Source organism: Phaseolus vulgaris, chromosome 6 (genome assembly GCF_000499845.2).
Source record: "Phaseolus vulgaris cultivar G19833 chromosome 6, P. vulgaris v2.0, whole genome shotgun sequence".
Taxonomy (NCBI): domain Eukaryota; kingdom Viridiplantae; phylum Streptophyta; class Magnoliopsida; order Fabales; family Fabaceae; genus Phaseolus; species Phaseolus vulgaris.
The window spans coordinates 18,546,465-18,568,647 of record NC_023754.2 but is presented as its reverse complement, the minus strand read 5'-3'; the positions used below and the strand labels follow the sequence as shown (position 1 = coordinate 18,568,647).

Below are 22,183 nucleotides of genomic sequence, written 5' to 3'. Positions count from 1 at the left end.
AATGGTAAAGTATAGATTAATAATTTTGACATGATATGAAAATAAGTTTCTTTTTCTTCTAAATATATTAACATTTTTTTTATGTCGTACATAAACTTCTTTTAATTTTGGTTTTACGACATTTTCATCCATCACTGGTTCTCACACATTTTTTTGCTTATCATCATTAAATAATGTTGAATGATAATTCATTTTCTGACAATCTTAATATTCTAAACTTATTGGTAAAAATATTGATTTAATTTCTAATTGATATAAACGAATCCTAAAGGTCCACAAATGATATATAATCGTATCGTATGGAAGGACAGAAATGTAAAAAACTTTATGTGCTTAAACATTGAATAAGTTCGCTGAAATGAATTGACAGTGAAATTGATCATTTGACCTCAAATTTGGATGCCGTCCATCTAATTCATCGCTGCTTTGTACGAGACTTTGGTGTTCATGTAACTTTCGTATATTCTGTCTCTTAATTCCATTTCTGAAAGAAGTGCTTGCTAGACATCGTTTTTGTTTGTTGAGTAAGTCTGGTTTTTGCTGCTCTGTTGTTTTCCTTTTTAGGTACTCTGCCGTCTGCACCTGAACTGATATCACGAAACAGCATTGACAGTGAACAAATCACTAACCATAAAGCACAAATCCATTCTGTACAGTATATGAAAATCCACTTTACATAACATCGACTGTAGGAATTAATCTTGTAGAGAGGTATTAAGTTTGAAAGTTGGATAGATGTTGAGAAAAAAATAAGAGTCTCACTTTAAAATATTTAAAATTTTCATCCTATAAAACTCGGAACACTTTAAGAGTGTCTGAACATCGATACTAATAAGATATATATCGGTGAAGTGTCTAATTCAAAACATATTTGTTAGATTTATGATAATTCTAACATGGATCTAACATAATTTAAAAAAAAGAAATATATTAATTTTCTATAAACTCAAACTTCTTCTATAAATTTTTATTATTATAAAAAAAAACAAATTCTTTTGAACAAGTCATGAAAAACATCTTTCTTTCTGCTAAAAAATTAAAACATATTTGTGCACATTTTTAATTATATAATATGTTCTCATATCTTATATCTCTATATCCGCATTAATGTTTGTGCTACATAAGTCTCATCTCTCGCCTAAAATGAAAATGAAAATAAATAAATCTAGTAAAAAAATGGAGGAAATTATAAAGACAAATCGAAAGAAAAAAAATATCATCTTAGCTATTCTAGAACAATTTTTTCTAGAGATAAATAAAAAAAACTATTTTAGGTTGCTTAGATTAGACCTGGAAACAATTCTGATTCATGCTAACAACATAAACAAACAAATTGTGTGGTGGTAGTTCCATGCCTAATCTATCATATGAGACAACCTAAAATACTCCTGTTTATTTTTGTGTTTGGAAAGAATTATTCTAACATATTTGCTTTAGATTTTCCCTTATAATTTCCTCTCCCTTTTTAGTATTTTTAGTACTGAATTTTAGATGTTTTCATTTACATTTTTAGGTGAGATGAAATATACATTTTCTTTGAGAACAAATATCCTATACTCATGAATTCAGGAAAAAACAACATGATAAGAATTTTTCTTCATATATTTTAACTTGTTCAATACATGCATCATAATTATGAATGCATTATATTTAGATCTTCGTAAGGTTGTAATTATTGTTGGAACTACTTGAATTGAGTATTTTGGGCATGTATTCGGTTCCAAATGTGTTGTTCTGAAGAGAATAAAGGGAATCTAGTCCTGAATGATTTCAGCATCATATATAAATTGTGTAGTAAAACTGTAGAAGTTTCCTTTTTGTGATTTAATTGTAAATTTAGTCCTTACGTTAATTTACTCTAAAAACAGAAGAAGAAAAAACTCAAGAAAATTAGTATAGAAAAATATAAAAAAAAAACCTGAGCTATCACACTCCACACTTAGACCTTCTTCACCCCTGAGCAAAAACAAGAAAACTGTACAGATTGTGAATGCGAGGCTTTGCACTATCTTGCAGAATATTACAGAGCACAGAAAGTGTTTGAAGAAGCTGGTTAGTCTTCTAAAATCATTTAATGCTTTAATTAATTTTTGCAGAAGAGAGAAACAACAGAGTTATGAGTTTCCCTTCCATGGATGTTGAGTATTTTCCTCCTAATTCCTTTTGACCAACCACTGCTGTTTTACACAGTTATGAGTTTTTGTATAGACCAAATCAAACTCAATGGAAACACAAGGCATTACAATTCAATCTTAATTCACTTCTTCTATTCTGTTTTCTCTTGTTTTATTTTTGAGCAACCTCATTACACACAGCTTTCACCTTATTTGTGTTAATATGAATGAGTTCTATTATCCATATAACCCATTTAATGTAATGTACGACATTACATTATAAGGCTCTTCAGCTTTCACTAGCACTAATAAATAAGAGAAGGAATAAAAGAACACCAATTTCTAATTATAAATAGAATACAAACAGGTAAATAACATCAGAGAAACCAAAAACGAAAGTCTAGAAAACTTGAACCAAATACAATCTTCAGCCTTTTTACAATATTAGAAAAAAATGATAGAATAAAGGTGAAAATTTTGGGAACAAGAAAAGATATCCTACGCTCTTGAGACGGTATGTCAAATTATTAATAATGTACACGAGAGAACCAAAAAGCATATGGCAATTTCGGGATAAAAGATACTTTTGAAGACCTAGGCAATTTTCTCTAACCAAATACAACAGAAGAGATAAAAATATGCTGCACAATTCTACATATTTTCGGCTACTTATTACAACCAAAATCTCTACTCCAAATAAGGACGAATTGTGCGAAAGAGGAAAAGGTGAAAATAAGGGATAGATAGGATCAAACAATTTGCTCTTGACAATCTGAAAACGATTGTAAACCAAATCTGCTTAAAAGATTGACATACATTTAAAAGAAACATTAATCACATGAATGCTCACTGCAATAAATTAATGAACTAGTGAGGAAATACCAGATCCTGAAGAAACCGATGTCATTGCACTATTCCTGAGCCTTGTAATCTCACTGATAATACTCTTCAAGTTTTTAGAAACCGTGACTCCTCCAGACTTATGATCATCGTTATTCTCCAGACACGACAGTGCATTTTCAGATGCCTAATCGCCAAGCAGACATTAAGCACACCGATACAACTATCTGAACATTATGTTCAGATAAACTTGTCAAAGGTACTTCTAGAAACTTATAATTGACTATAGACAAATTTATCCAAATAAAATCTAGATCTGTTAAAACATCTTTATGAAATCCTAATTACTTAGACAACAACCTTAAGCTACGCTCGTTTGGACAAAGAGTGCAGAAGGAAAAGAAGAAAAAGAGGATAAAAACTAAAGTTATTTGAATTAATAAAAAATAGTGAATCTGAAATGGAGGGCAATACTCAATGCCAAAAATATTAGCAAAAACCAATGAAATTTCCACAAAATTTCCAGCTTCGTAACTCTTGGACACCCATTCCAATTTGAATACTTTTTTTCCCACGTTGATTATAAAGTGGCGCAACCTAATTTTGTTGTTAGATCCCTTCAAATATTTACAACCAATTTTTTTATACAATCACTTAAAATTTCCGATATTATTATTTTAATATTTTTCATATTATTTTATTATAAATTTATCTGTTATTATATATATTTATATTTAAATTCATAGCATTAGCGTTGTATACAAGGATTGTGAAAGCATCATCTCCCTAATAACAAATATGTGTACTCGTACCTTCTCTGCAACGGTGTGAAAACCGTTGCGCACCGCGTCCTCCACAAATCTTAACCATTCCACGGGCGAAACTTGTAGCCATTGACAACTAGCGGACTTGAATTCGCGCATTACTAAAGCCTCGTATCTCAATGCCAAACAACTCTGGAAAAAATGAAATTGAAAATGAACGAGAGAGAAAAATAAATTAGCATGAGGGCGTCTCATAGCAACTAAATAAATCGGCACATCTTTCCAGAGTATAAAATGTTGTTGTTGGATGTTATTGAGATTTGATAGGAAAATTGAGCAGGCAAAATACACGAGAATCGAACGAGACAGCGTTTATGAATAGAACACTGTGAAACTGAGAAGCGGTAAGGGAACCTGTTGATCTCCGACGAGAGCGAAAGCGCGGACGAAGAATTCGAGAACAAGTAGCTTCTCGTGGACAGTTTTGGCGGCAATGGAGCGAATAACGGAGAGAGATTCAGATCTGAGGAATTGCGTCAAGCTGGAGCGAACTTCGATGAACGATTTCACATCCTTGGAGACCAGAAGCGATTCGAGAAATCTGATGGTTGCATCGCAGAAACTGCGAAAAATGAAACAAAATGTTAGATAACTGGATCGATAAAGAGAGAGAGGGAGAGAGAGAGAGCGATAACCTTCTGCCGTGGATTAAAGTGCGAAGAAAGGAGAGCTGTTTGTCAAAATTTGACATTGCGCGGGAGGTACATATATTTGGCGGTTAAGACAACGGCTTTCGGAACTAGATTCAAATTTTAAATTTTAAAACGGTATAGGTTTAAATATGAAGAAAGAATAAAATTTCAAAATTATAAATTTTTATAAATAATTAAAATATTAATATTTATTGAGTTGGGGATGGATTATAAGTATCAAATAAATATTTTTTTTATCAGCATTTATTTAGGTCCTTTGAAGTTATTAATTTGATGCCTTGGCGCTTGACTAGACCTAGGATGCAATAATGTTGATAAGTTAATTTTAATATTTTAATTTGTGGAGTACATTTTTCAATAATTTAGAGTAAAAATATTATATGCAAATTAGGTATGACATGAATTCTATCATGTATTTGTTTAAAGGCTTACGGGTTTAATTTAAGGATGTGAAATATTTATTTGTTACAAGTTTTAAAAAGAATAGTTCTGAACGTAGTTATTAAAAGGATAGTATATATTTTTCTCATGATTAAGAATAAAGTATATTGCAATTTGATTACTATCAAATGATAATATTTCAAACTAAATATTACCCTCCCATCCCTATTAGTAATATTAAAATTATATATATTATTAATGGTATGTCTATCTATAAAACTCGATCACTTCTCTTAGATGACAGTCCATGTCGAACACACGTATCAAACACGACATTCGTTGGACACTTATCATTGAAGTGTCTAATTCAAAAAATATTTATTGAATTTCTGACAATTTTAGCATGATTCTTACACAATTTAAAAAAAAAAAAATTTTCTAACATTTCAATCTTATAATATAAATTTTGATTGCAATTATAAAAATAAGAAACAATTTTTACTAAAAAAGAATTGAAATATCCTTTTATGTGAATTTATATAATTCATAATTATATATAAATCTTTATTGTTAATTTATATAATTTATAATTATATAATATTTCTTTGTCCAACAATTATATGTTTGTTTGTGTCCGTTAGTATTTTAGAAATTATATTAGAAATTATATGTATGTTCGTTTAAGTTAGCCTTACTAGAATCATTACTGCCATGTTCAGTCTCGTGGGTTTCAGTAATGTTATAATCATGCATTCATTCTGCCGCATTTACTCCAAATAATTCCTTTTTTAAGTTCCTTTTCACTACTTTTTGTTTTGACGTAATCCCTTCCACTACTTTCATATAGAATTTAAAATAAAAGTTACTTTTCAATTGACAAAATAAAAACTACTAAAAAAATATCAAGAAAATGAAATAGCTATTGTATATGAATATACATGCGCGCATAAGCAGAGGTTACTTTTTCAACACTGTTTGGTTCAACAATAAAAAAAGTTAATTATTAAAACTTTAGAGTTGAATTTCAATACAAAAGTTTCGGGGTTATTTTACGTATTCAACTTAAAAAGTTTCCTAACAAAATTGAGTTCTTTTAGTAGACATGCTAGCATTGTTTTCTTTGGCAAACCATGCTAACACTTAATAATTTCGGGTGAAATATAATCTTAATAGCAAATTACATAATTTCTTTTAATTTGGATGGACCCTGTTTAATTGGCATCAATACTCACTTCAAGTCTCTGAAAACAGCTCGAAAGTCGTATAACGAAACCGGATTTCGAATGTTTACAAAAACATAATCATCAAGTGCTGCTACAGAATGCATTGCGGCATTAAAAAAATCGATTTATCCTCTCAAATCTCCTCTTTCTGCAAATGCAGTACGAAAATGACAAGATTTTAGTGAAAATTAAAAAAAATAAGGTCAGACTCCAGGATTTGATAAAAGATCTAAGTTATTTGGCACAATATCAATGTCGATGAAATTGTCAATAAAATATTACAAAGCCCGTGAATACTTCAAAAAACAGAAAACCCAAAACTCGAAATAACGGTCAGAAAGGCAGTGGTATTTAAATAACTGGTGAAGCAAATGTTTATCCCATGAACCATCTAGAAGAATGAACAGGTTTAAACAAGTACTCAACAGAAGAATCTAAGGACCCATCAGATTATATAAACTCTAAAGCTATCACAATCTAAAGTAGGGGTCAAATTACATTTGAATTTTACAGCATCTGTGGGTAAGGAGCTAAATGAACAAGCACGGTTAAGAAGCAACGATACTTGTCACAAAGAACAGCTCCAGGGAAGAAAGTTCTGCTCGCAAGTACCGAATATGCAAAAGCCACCGGATATAGATGTGTGAACATTATTAAAACACACTCGCAGTGCAACTGTACTAATTTTATCATATAAAAGGAGAAACAAACTTGAATTGCAGAGAATAAGCGGCAGAGGAATGCAACTGAGAAGTGCGAACTCCAATAGCTAGCTTGCCAAAAGCAACACATGCGTATTATGAAGTCCAAAAGATACTTGACTTCCCTATTGGCTATTCGGTACATTACAGTTACAAACGGAGCTAACTCCAGTGCAAAATTCCAGAAAATACAAAATAAAAATGCAAACCATAAGAAAGCTAAAAGGGATTCAAGACTAAACACGAATGGATTCTACATTACATACATCAGATAAAGTATATATGCAAGAGTTCCTTTTCACATCTATAAGCTTTTTTAATACAGCTTCATGATATACTTTATCATATAAGAATATATGGAACTATTTCATCTAATTAATATCCAAAAAAGATTAAAAAACACTTGAATATTGTAATGTTTAACTAGTTCGATTTTATCCATAAAAAAAGTAACAGCGTTGCTACTATACGCCATGAAGCATAGAAAAATGTCATCAAAATATGAAACTTCTATTATGGAGCTTGCATATAGCATTCCTGTTGCTATATGCCATACTACTGCTTTCTGCCTCAAGAGTGGTTTTTCAACACTTCAAATGAAAACAATTTTAGAGTAAAATGCTCTCTTTTCAGTGTTAAAAAATAGCTCAAAGGCTTAGCTTTACCTAGAGTTGCTTGGAAGTTAATTTTGAAGAGTTAAACAAAAGCTTTTCAAAAGTAGCATGTAAAAAAAATAAAAAATAGATGACTTCATAAGGTCTAACGATCAAACAGACCACGATAGTATAACTCATGATAGATTGACTACAAAAGCCTTCAATTAATTGATTTACTTCTCTCCATACAAAAAACCAATTTAACTTGAAACATTGTGATTATGATTTATTGATTTATGGAACCATCACTAACATTAAACATTGTATTAATTAATGCCAACACCTGCTTGTACCAGATGCCACATGGGATGAGCTAGGACTGCAAGCATTTATCCACATAATGACACAAGGAATTTCCAAGCAAGTATTAGGCACATTTACATGAAAGCGGCACTCACCTGAAATATTCAACACCTACCTTAGCAGCAAGCAATTGGGAGATTATCCACTTGCCTCTATAAAAACATTCACATGATTAAATTAATCCCTGGCTAAATTCAAAACCCACCAGCTAGACAATTGAAACAAAAAAGGAGCGGAAGAGGTATTGCTCAAAGTAAGTGAACAACCTACCTCTTTGCTTCCAGTTCAAGAAACCAGCCAACTGAAATAATTAAACCCTCAGCCCACAATTCATAGTACATAAAACGCTCAATGTCCAAGCTCTTAGTACGGACGAGAACGATTTCCATAATGATCACGCCTATCAGGCCCAGAGCCACCTCCATCTCTATAGTTTTCTCTTCGTCTATCTCCACCATAGCCACCCCTATTGCCCCTATAGAACAACAATTAATTATTCAATATTCACTTTCAGAAGAGAAATATTTTTTTGAAAAAGGAAACATTCAAACACAATGATCAGTTGCCTAATAAATATATATAGCATATAATTGCTAAATGTACAGAACAATTCCCAAAATAATTTATCAACCAAACAATTACATAAAAAAAATAGTTGACAAATATTCTTATAGAAGTGAGAAATAATTCAGCCTGTAATGCATACCCTTGGTTATACGCAGGTGGAGCTCTTGGTGCAGATTTTTCAGCCATTGCAACACTGATTTTGTAACCCCTCAAATCATAATCTGAAATGAAATATTCATTATTAATGTCTCTTTATAAAAGAAACACCATATACATACATATACATATATGTATATGTATATATAAAATAAATGGAAAGAAAAAAAATGAGGAAATTGTTCAATGAAGTACTATTGTAAAAACCGCCAGCTGAATGTGCTGCGGAAGGGTCTTCATAAGCAAGGCAAGCATCTCCCTTGTTATTTCCATTCTCATCTGTGTAAATCTTAATGTTCCAAGGCCACTGATCTTTGTAGCCCCTCTTCTGCTTTATCCTTCCAACCTAAACAGTTAAAACATACAACAATATTACTGACACATTAAGCCTCTTTTAAGGAATAATCAGGAAAAATAATATTTTTCCCCACCACAAGATAGATTTCTTCTATTATACATGATTGCTAATATAACCCATAAAAATGCTTATACATAAAAAATACATGAGTTTCAGGTGAAAGAGGCATTGGATTCGATTATATAAAAGATTCATCCAACAAAATTCACAATATGATGCTCTAAAGCTAAAGCTTGTGAAAAACTCCAACGTAAAAAGAGCAGAATATTACTTGTCCAATGCCTCCAAAAAGTTCCCTCAATTCTTCAACGGACACATCTGGTGGAAGGTTTGAGATGTAGATTCTAGAGTTGTCGCATGTGTCATCACAATTGTCATCACACTGCTTCACTGCAGCTGGGGGCTCAGCGGGAGACCCACCAAATCCACCTCGATTACCAGCCCCGTAACTATTGTCATACCCAGACGGCGGCCCAGATCTACCACCACTCCGTCCATCACCTTGATTATCACCCCCATAACCACCAGCGTTACCGCCATATGATGGAGGATATGAATTAGGTCCGCCAGTATAACTTGCAGGTGGAGGAACTGCATCAGTTCCATAACTTGCATTCCCACCATAAGAATTGTAAGTGGGTGGTAAGCTTCCACCAGCACTACCATAAGATTGGGCATTAGGAGCAGGAACTTGACCGTAGCTACCATCTTCTCTACCTTGATTACCTCTATATGAACCACCTCTACCATCATTACTACCACCCCTTCCACTATTATAGTCATTACCTCTCCCACCATCATAGTTACCAGATCGACCCCCTCCACTGTTATAGTCATTACCTCTCCCTCCATCATAGTTCCCAGATCTTCCCCCTCGATTGTTACCAAACCCCCCACCCCCACCGCCTCTACTAAAACCACCCCCGCCACCACCACTGCCACCACGTTCATTAGAACTATTCGGATTAGGACAAGGAGCACCGCATTTGTTACATTCAACTCTTCTGGCAAAGTTCAAATTCCCACAACTACAAATAATGGCAATTTCGAATTAAATAAAGAAACAAAGGAATCAACAGCAGTAAATTCTCTCAGCTTCATGTAAATAAAAAGAGAAATAGTTTCAAGCGCAAAATTTAAAAACTAAGAAACTACATACCTTTGGTTAGGGCAACGCCAGTCTCCATCTCTACCGCTGCCGCCTCGGCCCCCGCCGCCGCCGCCGCGACCGCCACCTCGACCGCCACGATCACCACCTTGATATCCGCCACCACCTCCACCACCACCTGCAGAATTTCACATCAAATATGAACACGATACGGCAAAAATAAACTAACAGCTAAAACGATAGAAAAACAACAAAAAGTAAACCTCGAGCGCCATATCCACCACTGAAACCTCCACCTCCCCGGCTACCTTGACCACCGCCTCTTCCTCCATAGCCTCCGCCATCGTTTCCACCGTAGCCGCTCCTTCCTCCATAACCTCCACCATCGTTACCACCATATCCGCCGCCGTTTCCACTGCTTTTCGCTCCGTAACCTCCACCGCCATCGGTACCACCATATCCTCCAGCAGCACCGCCCCCTCCATAAGTCCCAGCTCCATAACTACCACCACTGGAAGCGTATCCGCCGCTGGCTCCATATGACGGTGGCGCAGAACCGCCGCCGTCTTGACCGTATGCTCCAGACATGATCCGATCTAGGGTTCCTTGGGACCGCGAAAGAAGAAAAATCAGTGAGATTTTTTGGCAACAAGTATGTGAAGTGATGTAAAGAAACCACTGTGAAATAAAATGGGCCAAGTATTGAAGGCCTCAAGCCTCTTTCACAAGGTATCGGCCCGCGTATCTTAACAATTTATTTATTTACAAGAGATATAAACTATTTTAAATTAGTTATATTCTTTTGGTAAAAAATTCTGTTGTTTTTTGCAAAAGTAATAAACAGTATATTAAATATTTTTCTAAAATCATCCTTTTTATTTTTAAGATCAAGACAAATGAGTAAATAGATATATAAAAAACAAACGAGTAATTAATTAGAAAGATAAAGAATATGTTAGGAAATTACGTAATATTTTTTTAGAATTTAAAATACTGATTATATTCATTAATATCATAAATAAACCTAACAAGGAATGGAGAAAGTTGTCCCAAAGCTAATGTTTGCTTTCATGTTAGATTCTCATAAATCACGTTAAAATATTGTTTGGAAGTTATTTAAATAATTTTTTACATTGAAGAAGTTATTGAATTTTTTATTTTAAATACAAATCTTAAACAAAAACTCAATGCCAAATTCTTTTATAATAAAAAGAACAATACAAGATTAACATCATTTCAAAATTAATTTGATAAAAAAATCAATTCAATTCAAAATCAGCATTAAGTCATTCAAGCTTCTTATCAGTTCGGTCTTGTAACAGAAGATGAAATACTATTCCTAAATTAATTATTTTATAAAATTTATTTACTAACAAAAACGGAATAAAAATAACATATTTAACATTGTAAATATATGAAGACTCTAAATCATTAAATATATGTAGTTACTTTAAAAATAAAAATTATCATTTTTTCAATATATTTGTATTCATATTGATCATATTGAATGAACATAATTGTAAATCATGTTCTGGAAATAGTAATCTCATATCAGCTACATGCAATTGATTATTCAGAAACGTATGCAATGAGTAAAAAAGAAAAGTGGCATCCTTCATATTAAACCTGCATGTGTAAATTAAAGAAAATGTGCTAACCATCTTAATTCAACAATATACATCTGCAACAAAATTACAGCAGGCAGGGATGCAAAAATGATCCTCTTCTTTACCTATGTCAAACCACCAAAGCCGCAGCAGAGAGGGTTGTAACAAGCAAAATCAGCCACTGGAAATTACACAGCCTGTGAAATTCTGCATGAGAGATGCGAATCTCAATAGGAAACCTGCAATGATCCATGGATGGATCAACAGTTGTGATCAAACCTAGACCTCCAAAGTCACAGCTTTCAGCTCTCTGATCATGCTGCTGATAGTAACTATTAAAAGCATATGATATGTTACTAGGCCAACTCATATTAAAGCAAGATCCACCAGGAGATAGTGCAGTGCAATCAGCATTTGCACAAGCCTCTAAAGCACTGGCAGTTGCATTTGACAGGTCTTTATTGTTGTTCACAACACACCACTTGGAAGAGAGATACTCAACATTTTGAGCATTCACTAGGCTGCTTGAACCTTGGCCAAGATCCACATGGTACTTTGCTTGGCCGTCAAAAGTGAACAAACCCCAATGCCTTTCAAAGTTTCCAGAAGCAATGCTCCTTTGATCTTCATCAAGAAGGCTCAAAATGTATGTTTCAAGTGGTGGCTTATGTGGCCTAAGTGGGGTCCCTAAGTTACTATGAAGGTGGTTTATGAGGCCTTTTATGAAGGTTTCAGCAAGGTTTGAGCTTGCACTGGCAGCCCCATCGGTTGGCCAACCAATCTTTGCCACAACAATGTCCATATTAGGATATCCCGCTGATGATAATGCAGTAACCACTGTATCATAGCTCAAGTCAAAGCTGTTTTTGTAAGTTTTATGGTTAAAATTATGAGGGTGTGCAGTTTCTCTGAAGAGGGAAAAATCCAGTGAAATGTTTTTGCTTTCAAGGTGGGTTATGAACGGAGAAATGGTCACAAAGAAAGGTGATCCAAGCTTACCAAGAAACATGAGGAGCTCAGTCATGGTTTTGTTGAGATCAGGCCTGACATGCACTTCAGAGGACATGTTAAATCCTGTCTCAAAACTGTCAAAGCTGCAGGGAACCACAACTTTCACTTTGCTGTCCAATTTTGCTTTCTTTAAAGCTGCTTGAATGTTCATAGCAGCTCCAATTAGGAAGGGATGAAATTGTTCACCGTAGCTTTTATGAAAAGGCTCATGACCAACTGCAACATATCTGCAAAAGTCATATTTAGAGCCATACGAAGAGGAAACCACATGCAGAACTCATTTTATTTCAACTTTGAGTTCAATTCAATAAAATAGATCCAACATTGAAGCTCAGTGGCCCTACCTTTCTCTAATAGTCAGTTTCCATTTCTGTTAGCTGATTAAATCCAAACCAAGATAGGATGAGACAATATAGTTATTCCAGCTTCCCCCAAAGTGAATTTCTTAAAATACATTGTTCCCTAGAACAAGAAGGGGGCTTTTTTTAACCACTACACCGGTACTGTTATCAAGTGGTGAGCATTCTATTACGTGATTCCATTTTACCTTCTAAAACATTCCACTAATATTATTGTGGCCAATGGAAGGTAGAATATGCTTGTTCTACAACTACAAGGTAACAAGCATAGAGAATAGAATGTGATCTTCGATTGCCTTCTTAGAAACAAAGCACAATCCATGAAAGTGTTTCACAAAAGCTTGAAGATTAATTGGAAAGCACAACCATTACAACAGGTGTTTCACAAAACCATGGAGGACAATTCGAATCAGGTCAACTTCTGGGAGGGAACTTATGAAAAAGCTGAGATACATGAGTTAATTTAACTTCCATATAAGAATTTTGTTTCATGGTGTTGAAAATTTCACACCGACTACAGATAAAGATACATCATAGTATATAAATGAATGCAAACATCACCTTATGAACCAGTTTTATAAAGTTGAATTAGACTAAACTACGTATTTGAAAATTTGAAAATTATTAAAGCATAGAAGGAACTAGATACTACAGCACCAGCATTCTCAGGGTCTGCAGTACCATTATATAGGCAAGTTTGCAAACTAGCTTTTCATTCTCAATGACACAGAATGAAAAGAAAGTGTTATTTGGCAGAAAATAAATGAAACGAAAAAAAATAAATTAAAAAAACATGTGGGCCCCGCACAAAATAAGCTCCTCTCTCAAATGCAAGGAAATGAGACAAAATTATGATTGTGCATTTATTATCCCAACTTACCCTCATGTGCTACTTGTGCAACTGGCAAAATGACTACTCCAACATTCAATCCAGTGATGTTCTTGTGTGCAAACTGAGTATGTTTATTGGCATAATTGATTAGCATAACCAACTATGCTTACAAGCATAAGCATAATCTGATGTGCTGTCAAACATTACAGATTATGTTTGCAAGCGTAATCAATTATGTTCAAGCGTTATGCTACAAGTATGATCTGTTTTAATTTTTAAAAAGAAAATTTTATTATTATTGTTTTGAAAAAGTAAGCATTGTTGGAAGAGTAACAAGTATTTTTATTCAAAATATATTTCTCTTCTTTTCTCTTCTCTCTACCCAAACTATCATACAATTTTTTTTCTCTTGATTCAAACATACTCCATTTCTTACCCATTACTTTTTTTTTCTTTTTTACCCGCTTACTTCCTCTCCCTCTATCAAACAAGGGTTAATGTCAAAATCCCACACTAAGAGTATCCATTTGAGGTCAAAATAAGATGCAATTTTTTGTGTGCACATCACTAACTGCTGTACTGTCTTCTGCACACACAAAGCAGTGCAACGTATCATAGTTACACCTGTTATTATTTGCTTAAATGGACTACCAAGACAGCTTTGACAGTTTGCTTCTAGGATCCCAGTATATACTTGAAGTGGAAATATATCTGGAAGTGAAGGCCAAATGTATAGTGAACCAAGAAATTGGCATTAACAAAAGCAGCAAATTCAAGGAAATTGGTATTATCCTGATTTCTTCCTGGTATATAGTCTCAATGGTCCAAGTACAGATTATGGCATCCTGTAGTTACTTATTTCCATTTCCTTTAAGCTGTGAGCCTATGACAATCCACTTATGTTTTATAAATAAAAATATGCAGCTTAAAACCTATGGAATTCTTCAATAATATAAAAACCTATCTTATGCAAACTGTAATCGTTGTTTCACTCTTCCTGATGCCTCATCAATGGGCAGAATAACAAACACGGAATCGAAACCCCCCCTTTAGAATGTCCATGATCATCAATCAATTAAAAATAAAACAATAATATGAAGAATAACAAAAGAAAGCAGTAGTAAGAAAAGGGGCAAGAAATAATCTGACTCACTCAATTCGAGTTACACTGCCACCACTAGGCATGTAGCGGGTAACATTATCATGGACCCAACTATCCGCAGCTTTCTTAGAAGAGTTCAAGCTTCTGAGCATAGTGTTGGGAATGCCCACAGTAACGGCAATGTTGGAGCCTGACAGAGACTGAAGAACATCAGAGTTGGCATCAAAGAGCTTAACTTTATTGATGTTGTTGGACTTCAAGAGCTTCACCACCTTGAGAGGTGGAAGAGGGTGAGAAGCCATGGTGCCCCAGTTCACCCCAACAGCTCCAACCACACAGCCCATGGTGGAAGTGGTGATGAGGAAGGTCAATAGGAGGAGACAAGAAATGGGAGGCATTTGGGTGGGTCTGAGTTGTGATGTTTGAGGAAGCTGGAATAGGAGTAAAAATGCAATCTTTTTGGCTCGGGGTTTCAACTTTCAAGCTCTGAAACGCAAGTCTTTCTCTTGTTTCGATGTTTAGTTCTTTTTTTTTGGTTTAGTTTAAAAAATTCCGGGGGCTAGTATCCGGGTATGAATGGTGATTGGTGAGAGTAGGTGCTGAGTGAAGTGGTGAAGACAGCATTTATTTAATGTGTGGTGTCAGTGGTATGAACTAGTCTGAGGCCCATGGTTATTATGGTACGAAAGTACAGGACAGTGGAACATATATGCTCATGCTTTTCTTGTTGTTTTTTATATTATTATGTTGTCTAATTTTGTGTCTTTATCCATCTGTATTGGGGTGTGTAAAAAGAAACAAAGAAAAACATCTGTGTTGGGACAATTGCAAAGTCTCAAGGCCCACTAGACATGACTTTAAAGGTTCAATTAATTATTTAATTTCTTTATTTGTTTTCATTTTTTTATTTTAGTTACTATATTAATTTTTTATATTTTAGCTTTTATACAATTTTTTTATATATTTTCATCTTTATATATCTATTTAGTTTCATTTTTATCTGATAACAGTGACTAAAACGTAAAAAGGAGGAAAACAATTATTTTATAAGGCCAAGGTAAAAAATAAATTTAATGATTGAACTTAGATACTTCTATTTTTATATTTTTAGAAGAACTTGTGAATAGGTACATTATAACAAAATGGTATCTGAGACAAGCGTAAACAAACCTTAATATATATAGTTATGAGAATGGTAAGTAATTCATATGTATTAAGGAAATATGCCTTAAAAACTAGCATGTAATTTTGAAATAGGATTTCTTAAAAAGTGGTTCAAAAATTGTTGATTCTCATGTTATTAAATCACACAACGATGAAGGAGAAGAACAAATAATTAATGAACCCAGGGTTAACAATAAATTTGTAGTAGAACAATCACAAAAAATAACATTAAGAAGATCTCAAAGGAAAAATAAATATGTTATTTCGAATGATTGTGCACTTTATCTACAAAAGTCAGAAAATGACTTAGGCTTGATAATGATTCAGTTTCATTTTCAGAAGTCATCAATGGTGATAACTATGTGGTCAGATGCCATGAAAAATGAACTTAAATCAATGTCAAAAAATGATGTATGTGACCTTATGAAATTGCTAAAAGGATGCAAGACTTGGATGTAAACGAGTCTTTAAGACTAAACGTGACTCTCGTGGCAATATTGAAAGTTATAAAGCTCGACTTATAGTCAAAGGTTTTACTCGAAGGGATGACATTGACTATAAGGAAATATTTTATATTACTTGTAAGAAAGATTCCTTCAAAATTATCATGACATTAGTAACTCATTATGATCCTGAGTTACATCAGATGGATGTTAAAACCGTTTTCTTGAACGAGAATTTAGAAGAGGATGTTTATATGGACCAAGTAGTGGGGTTCATTGAAGAAGGAAATGAACACATGGTGTGTAAACTTAAGAAATAAATATATAGACTTAAACAATCATCTAAGCAATGGTATCTTAAGTTCAGTGATATTATTATGATGTCATTTGGATCTAAGGAAAACATTGTTTATAGGTGTATATATCTAAAAGTCGGTGGGAACAAATTTATATTTTTGATTTTGTATGTTGATGTCTTAATTAACTACGAAAAAAAAATTATATATGCAATCTTATTTTTATTTATCTTCACTTTAGAAAGTGTAATTAAAATTTTCTATATTTTAAATGTTAAATCGTATATACAATATAATTAACAATAGTTTAAAAAAAATATATATATAATAAATTCATAACCAGCTAAGCCAAATCCCATTTATAAATAGTTGGCCTTTTTTTCCCTACAGAATCGTTGGTTTTTTTAAGCGTACTAAATTCGATTTTATTCTTAGTTTTGTGTATGCAAAAGTTTGATTAACAGATACAAAATTGATTTAAGTTAGTGATCTTTATAACTCGAAAGAAATTATTTTTTAACATTTGGTCAGAAAAATCTTCAAGCACACAGAATTGAGAAAGAAAATACAAATACATAATTGAGATTAATAACAAATAATAACAGCATTTACACACTAATTTTAGATCTGAAGATGCAATTCTTCCTCAAATCATTCATCAAACTCTGATAATTTTTCTGAAGTTTTTCTCATGACACATAGCTTTTATGTTGGACACTGGGTGTGCGGTCTGCAGAACGCACGTCCTCGTCTTTGCGTATCTCTTTCTCCAAATATTTATGCTTAAAGCTGAAGGTTCATTTTTCATTTCCTATTTGATCTTCATATTCATTTGGTTTTTCTCTTCAGATTATGTCTCAGTTTTTAATATGTATATAAAAGTTTTCTGGTTTCAGTTTTATTGTTGTTGCATTATTTTTTTATCTGTGGCATATATATTTGACATAATTATCTGTTTTCTATACCTTAGATATTACTTGATTTTGCCAGAGGAGGGATGAATATATACTTATACATATATATCCTCGTTATGCCCCTTAATGAATTTGAATCTTATTCTGTTTATAACTTATACAAGAGTTCAAGATCCTTATAGGAACAAATCAAGTTATCAGACTAAGATTGAAGTAAGATGCATAATAATACAGTGAAGGATGAATGTGTTTCTTAGTCATATCATTTCTGCTTCTTAATATTCAAACTTTCAGTTAAGAGTTAGTACTGATCTCTGATCAGAAACTTTGTTGTTGCATGAGTTCATGAAGTGAAATTTGAATTCTAAACAAAAATGATTAAAATGATTTAAGGAACTGTGCTTTAAGTTTTGTGTTGTTTTATAATCTTATTAAACCTTCAGTTTCCAGTTTGTTACCCTGCCACTTGTTAAGACATTTGTTACTTTGCCATGGCTATTCTGAACTATCAATTGCAGGTAGTGACAGTTTCTTAAAGATTGAATGGTTCTTAAGCCTTTTACTGATTGTTGTGGAGGACTAAGATCACATATTAAACATTAGTGATTATACTATTAGGCCAAAATAAATGAATATAAAGTGACTGAGTTTTTCTTTTGTAGCCATACTTGGAAAAAAATGACTTTTCAATCTCCAGGAAGCAAGTTGGCACTAACTCACAAGCATGATTGGCTGATTCTTGTGCTTCTTGCTGTTATTGACGGACTCTTGAATTTGGTAGAACCATTTCATCGCTATGTTGGGGAACACATGATGGAAAATCTTATGTTCCCATTCAAAAAAGATACCATACCCATGTGGGGTGTCCCTGTACGTACCTGCTGCCAATAATCCCTCAAAGAGGAGTGTTGGAACATAGAAACACATTCTTTAACATATTATTTTATCTTTTTGGTTAAAATTCATTGAAAACTACTAAAAACAGGAGAGGGGTTCAACAGATTTATAGAAAATTACAAAAACCATGTCATTTTTGATAAATTTCAATAAAAAAAAAATGTATGCTCAAAAGGGTGTGTTCATAGGCTTTCTATATATGAAGATACATCCTATTTATACCTTATAGCATAAACTTACATCATTCTTTCCTGTAACAGATCCTCTCTATTCTTGTGCCCATTATTATCTTTCTTGCGTTTTACTGTTCCAGAAGGGATATCTATGATTTACACCATGCGATATTAGGTATTCTCTTGTGTTCTTTCAGCATGTTTCTGTTTCATGACTCTTGACTTTTATGCCTTTTGTCCCTTCACTCCTTTGTATCTAACTGGAATGTAGGTATCTTGTTTTCTAGCTTAATCACTGGAGTCATCACTGATTCCATTAAAGATGCTGTTGGTAGACCACGACCAAACTTCTTCCACCGCTGTTTCCCTGACAAAATACCTGTGTGTTTGTTATCCTTCTTGTTCTCAGTATTTGGTAAACTTTAAGGTCTTCTTGAGACAATGTCATTTGTTTTCATTTCATGTTCAAGAATAGTTATAAAGTAATCTCACATTGTTTTGACTTTTCAAAAGATATGCATATGTTGTAAAAGTGAGAATAAGATTTTTGTTGTTTTCAATGTTTGCTATAAACAAAGAAAAAACATTGTGCATTTTTTGTAGTTATTTGGGAATGCAGGAAATAAAAACCAAGAAATTTTCTCTCAAACCAAGTACACCCTTAGTCATTCCTTCAATCCTTAAAATATTCTTGTCTATGACTTTTTCTGCCTGATACTGATTGTTTAGTTATGCTTTGTGAATTGGGTCATGCAGGTGTATGACAGTGAAACTGGTGATGTTCTTTGTACTGGGATTAAGGCAGTTATAAAGGAAGGATACAAAAGTTTTCCAAGTGGGCATACTTCATGTAAGTAGTAGAATATCTATTTAAAACATATTGGTTAGATAGAGTAACTTTTTTCTATAAATACTTTTAGAAGAAAATATCAAAATCAAACAAAATAAAACTAGCTTCAGAAGAGTTTTGTTTCATAAAAGTGCTTATGAAAAAGTTTGTTCAATAAATAAATGCAGGGTCCTTTGCTGGTCTTGGTTTTCTTTCATGGTATTTATCAGGGAAAATTAGAGTGTTTGATCGTAGAGGCCATATTGGAAAACTATGCCTAGTCTTGCTTCCTTTACTTATTGCAGCTCTTGTGGGAATTACTAGAGTTGATGATTACTGGCATCATTGGACTGATGTGTTTGCTGGAGGCATCATAGGTTGCTTCCTAGTTACAACATTTATTTTATTTGAACTTCATTTCTGCAAATAATGTCTGATAACTCCATTTGATTGTTGTTGCTTCAGGACTTGTAGTGTCTTCAATCTGCTATTTGCTACTCTTTCCCCTGCCTACTAAACCACATGGTATGTATTCGTGTTCTTCATTATTCCATCTTTGAATTAGGCCTCCACTTGCATGTACCACATGAATTCATGAAAGTCACGTACTGAATTTCAATGTTTGGACTTCATTTTTATCTTTAATCTTCATTAGAGAGTTCCACATTTCCATGTAATATTTTTACTCTATTAGGAGGAAGTGGACACTCTCAAATATGAGTGAGACAACTCCTTTAGTAATTTGTGAAGTAAAAGGAATATAATGTATGGATATCCAAAATGTCAAATAATATAGGTAGAATAAAATTTTGAAGAATACTAATATATATTGAGAATTACACTAAATTACATATGGAAAAAAATATTATTTTACTGAAATATGATTCCATTTCACGAGATTGAATAATTTTAAAATTGTATTGTGACATATCACAGTTGTAAACTGGTGTATTTCATTGTTGAGTGGTAACCCAGTCAGCAGTTATGTCATTAACGACATCTACCATTTTATTAGAGTCCGTCATAGTCACTATTGATTCTACTACTTTTATTAGTCAATCTCTTGGCTAAGGGTATAGCTCTTGCAAGAGTGAAGAATGATAAGTAAAGTTTCATTAGTAAGTCGGACGTCTCGTCTATCTACCATTTTATTAGAGTCCGTCACACTCACTATTGATTCTACTACTTTCTTTTATTAGTCAATCTATTGGCTAAGGGTATAGCCCTTGCAAGAATGAAGAATGATAAGTAAAGTTTCATTAGTAAGTCGGACGTCTCGTCTTTCCAACTTTACTACAATAGAAAGACGGGATAATCATAGGATATCTTGATCAGTAATTTTTTAATTTTAAAATTTGAAATTTAGGTATCGAGAAAACACTAATAAACAATGTTTTACCATAGATAAAAATCATAGATAATCTAAATTGGACATCAATGTATGGTTTCTTGACTTTCATTTTTCTTGCAAACATGTAGGTTGGGCACCTCATGCTTTCTTTCATATGTTGGGAGAAGAGACATCTTCTCATGGAGGAAGCCAAGCTCCACATGAATCAAAGATAGATGAGTTCCCCCTACAATTAATGGAAAGTGGAACAAGATTTAGGTGATGGCTGATTTCTTTTGCCAAATAATAATAAGAGCAGATTGTGCTATGATTCTTTGACAAAATGAATAGTCAGTTTTTAAACTTTGGACAGTGAATTTTATATCCAAGTGTACATCTAAATGCCACCATTCATTTAATATTGCAGCTTCCTTAGGTCGAACTATGTATAAATATTTTCCAAAGTGAAAGATCAACTTAAGTTTTTTACAATGACAAATTTATAATAATTGGTTAAGCAATTATTTGTTTGGATATACTAGTTAGTGGTGGGAAATAGGACTGTTTGAATCATGGTGTGTGAGTGTGTAGTGGGATCGAACTGAATATTTCAAATAAGTGTTATTAAATATTTTATAAAATTTCACATTATCGAAGATGTTAGTAAGTGTTTCTTCTTGAATTTGCAAAGAGGAATAGAATTGTTTTCAAATCAATGATCTTATCCATTGTGTTTACTTTATGTAAAAATATTATCTTTCATTTTTAAATATTTGTGCATTTACGGTTTCTGTGCAATAATTAAAGCATACCACTAAATAATATCAATTGTAGAAAATATAGTATTATTTTATTAAGCTATTTAAATTGAATTGTTAATCAAATTATCCCCTTTATCATCTTATTTAGTTCAAACACTAGGATAAAAAAAGTAATAACAAATAAAACTAACAATAATAATTTTTAATTCTTGAAATAAAGGATATAAATCATAAAGCAAATAAATTTTATTGTAAACTATGATACAAACACAAAAAATTATATATTCATCTAGTTTTTTTTATTAAATTGTGATGACAATTTACTACGAAAAGATGGTCTTTTTTTACTTTTAAACTATAATTATATTTAACATTCATCTAGGTTGTGTTTGGAGTGGAAAGTGAATTTAAGATGGTAAAAAGAAAAAGTGTAAAATAAATATCCACATGTTTATTCTATGTTTACAAGGAAAATTCAATTGTCGAAGAGATTCGTCCAAAATCATATATCAAAGATCTCTTGACACTTGAACTGAAGTTGTTTCTTTCATCAATTTCCTAACAAAAGAACATTTCAATTT

The 22,183-nt window shown here is 32.8% G+C and overlaps 4 protein-coding genes across 5 annotated transcripts; 1 reads left to right on the top strand and 3 right to left on the bottom strand.

Annotated features, from left to right (window-relative positions):
• Positions 1–243: 243 nt before the first annotated feature.
• Positions 244–4,469, bottom strand: LOC137831521 (protein DOUBLE-STRAND BREAK FORMATION). The gene is made up of 6 exons (XM_068639234.1): positions 4,414–4,469; positions 4,133–4,340; positions 3,767–3,910; positions 2,997–3,141; positions 1,919–1,975; positions 244–587 (listed from the first exon to the last, which is right to left on the bottom strand). Exons 1-6 carry the CDS (start codon positions 4,467–4,469, stop codon positions 334–336), a joined length of 864 nt encoding a protein of 287 aa, XP_068495335.1. The 3' UTR covers positions 244–333.
• A 3,122-nt stretch (positions 4,470–7,591) lies between these two features.
• LOC137831519 (transcription initiation factor TFIID subunit 15b) lies at positions 7,592–10,597 on the bottom strand. Of its 2 annotated transcripts, XR_011084445.1 has the most exons (7): positions 10,148–10,597; positions 9,936–10,062; positions 9,048–9,804; positions 8,614–8,764; positions 8,402–8,483; positions 7,966–8,170; positions 7,592–7,847 (listed from the first exon to the last, which is right to left on the bottom strand). XR_011084445.1 is itself a non-coding variant. In XM_068639229.1 (6 exons), the coding sequence occupies exons 1-6, from the start codon at positions 10,470–10,472 to the stop codon at positions 8,059–8,061; spliced, it is 1,554 nt and encodes a 517-aa protein (XP_068495330.1). In that variant the 5' UTR covers positions 10,473–10,576; the 3' UTR covers positions 7,592–8,058. The 2 variants fall into 2 exon arrangements, 1 of the variants encoding a protein (XP_068495330.1); XM_068639229.1 differs by having other exon boundaries at positions 7,592–8,170; positions 10,148–10,576.
• Positions 10,598–11,477: 880 nt separating this feature from the next.
• On the bottom strand, positions 11,478–15,469 carry LOC137831517 (glucan endo-1,3-beta-glucosidase 9). The gene is made up of 2 exons (XM_068639227.1): positions 14,847–15,469; positions 11,478–12,729 (listed from the first exon to the last, which is right to left on the bottom strand). The coding sequence occupies exons 1-2, from the start codon at positions 15,191–15,193 to the stop codon at positions 11,622–11,624; spliced, it is 1,455 nt and encodes a 484-aa protein (XP_068495328.1). The 5' UTR covers positions 15,194–15,469; the 3' UTR covers positions 11,478–11,621.
• Positions 15,470–17,332: 1,863 nt separating this feature from the next.
• LOC137831518 (probable lipid phosphate phosphatase 4) lies at positions 17,333–21,377 on the top strand. The gene is made up of 8 exons (XM_068639228.1): positions 17,333–17,493; positions 18,275–18,482; positions 18,770–18,857; positions 18,954–19,063; positions 19,439–19,532; positions 19,700–19,888; positions 19,977–20,036; positions 20,991–21,377. The coding sequence occupies exons 2-8, from the start codon at positions 18,291–18,293 to the stop codon at positions 21,122–21,124; spliced, it is 867 nt and encodes a 288-aa protein (XP_068495329.1). The 5' UTR covers positions 17,333–17,493; positions 18,275–18,290; the 3' UTR covers positions 21,125–21,377.
• Positions 21,378–22,183: the final 806 nt, after the last annotated feature.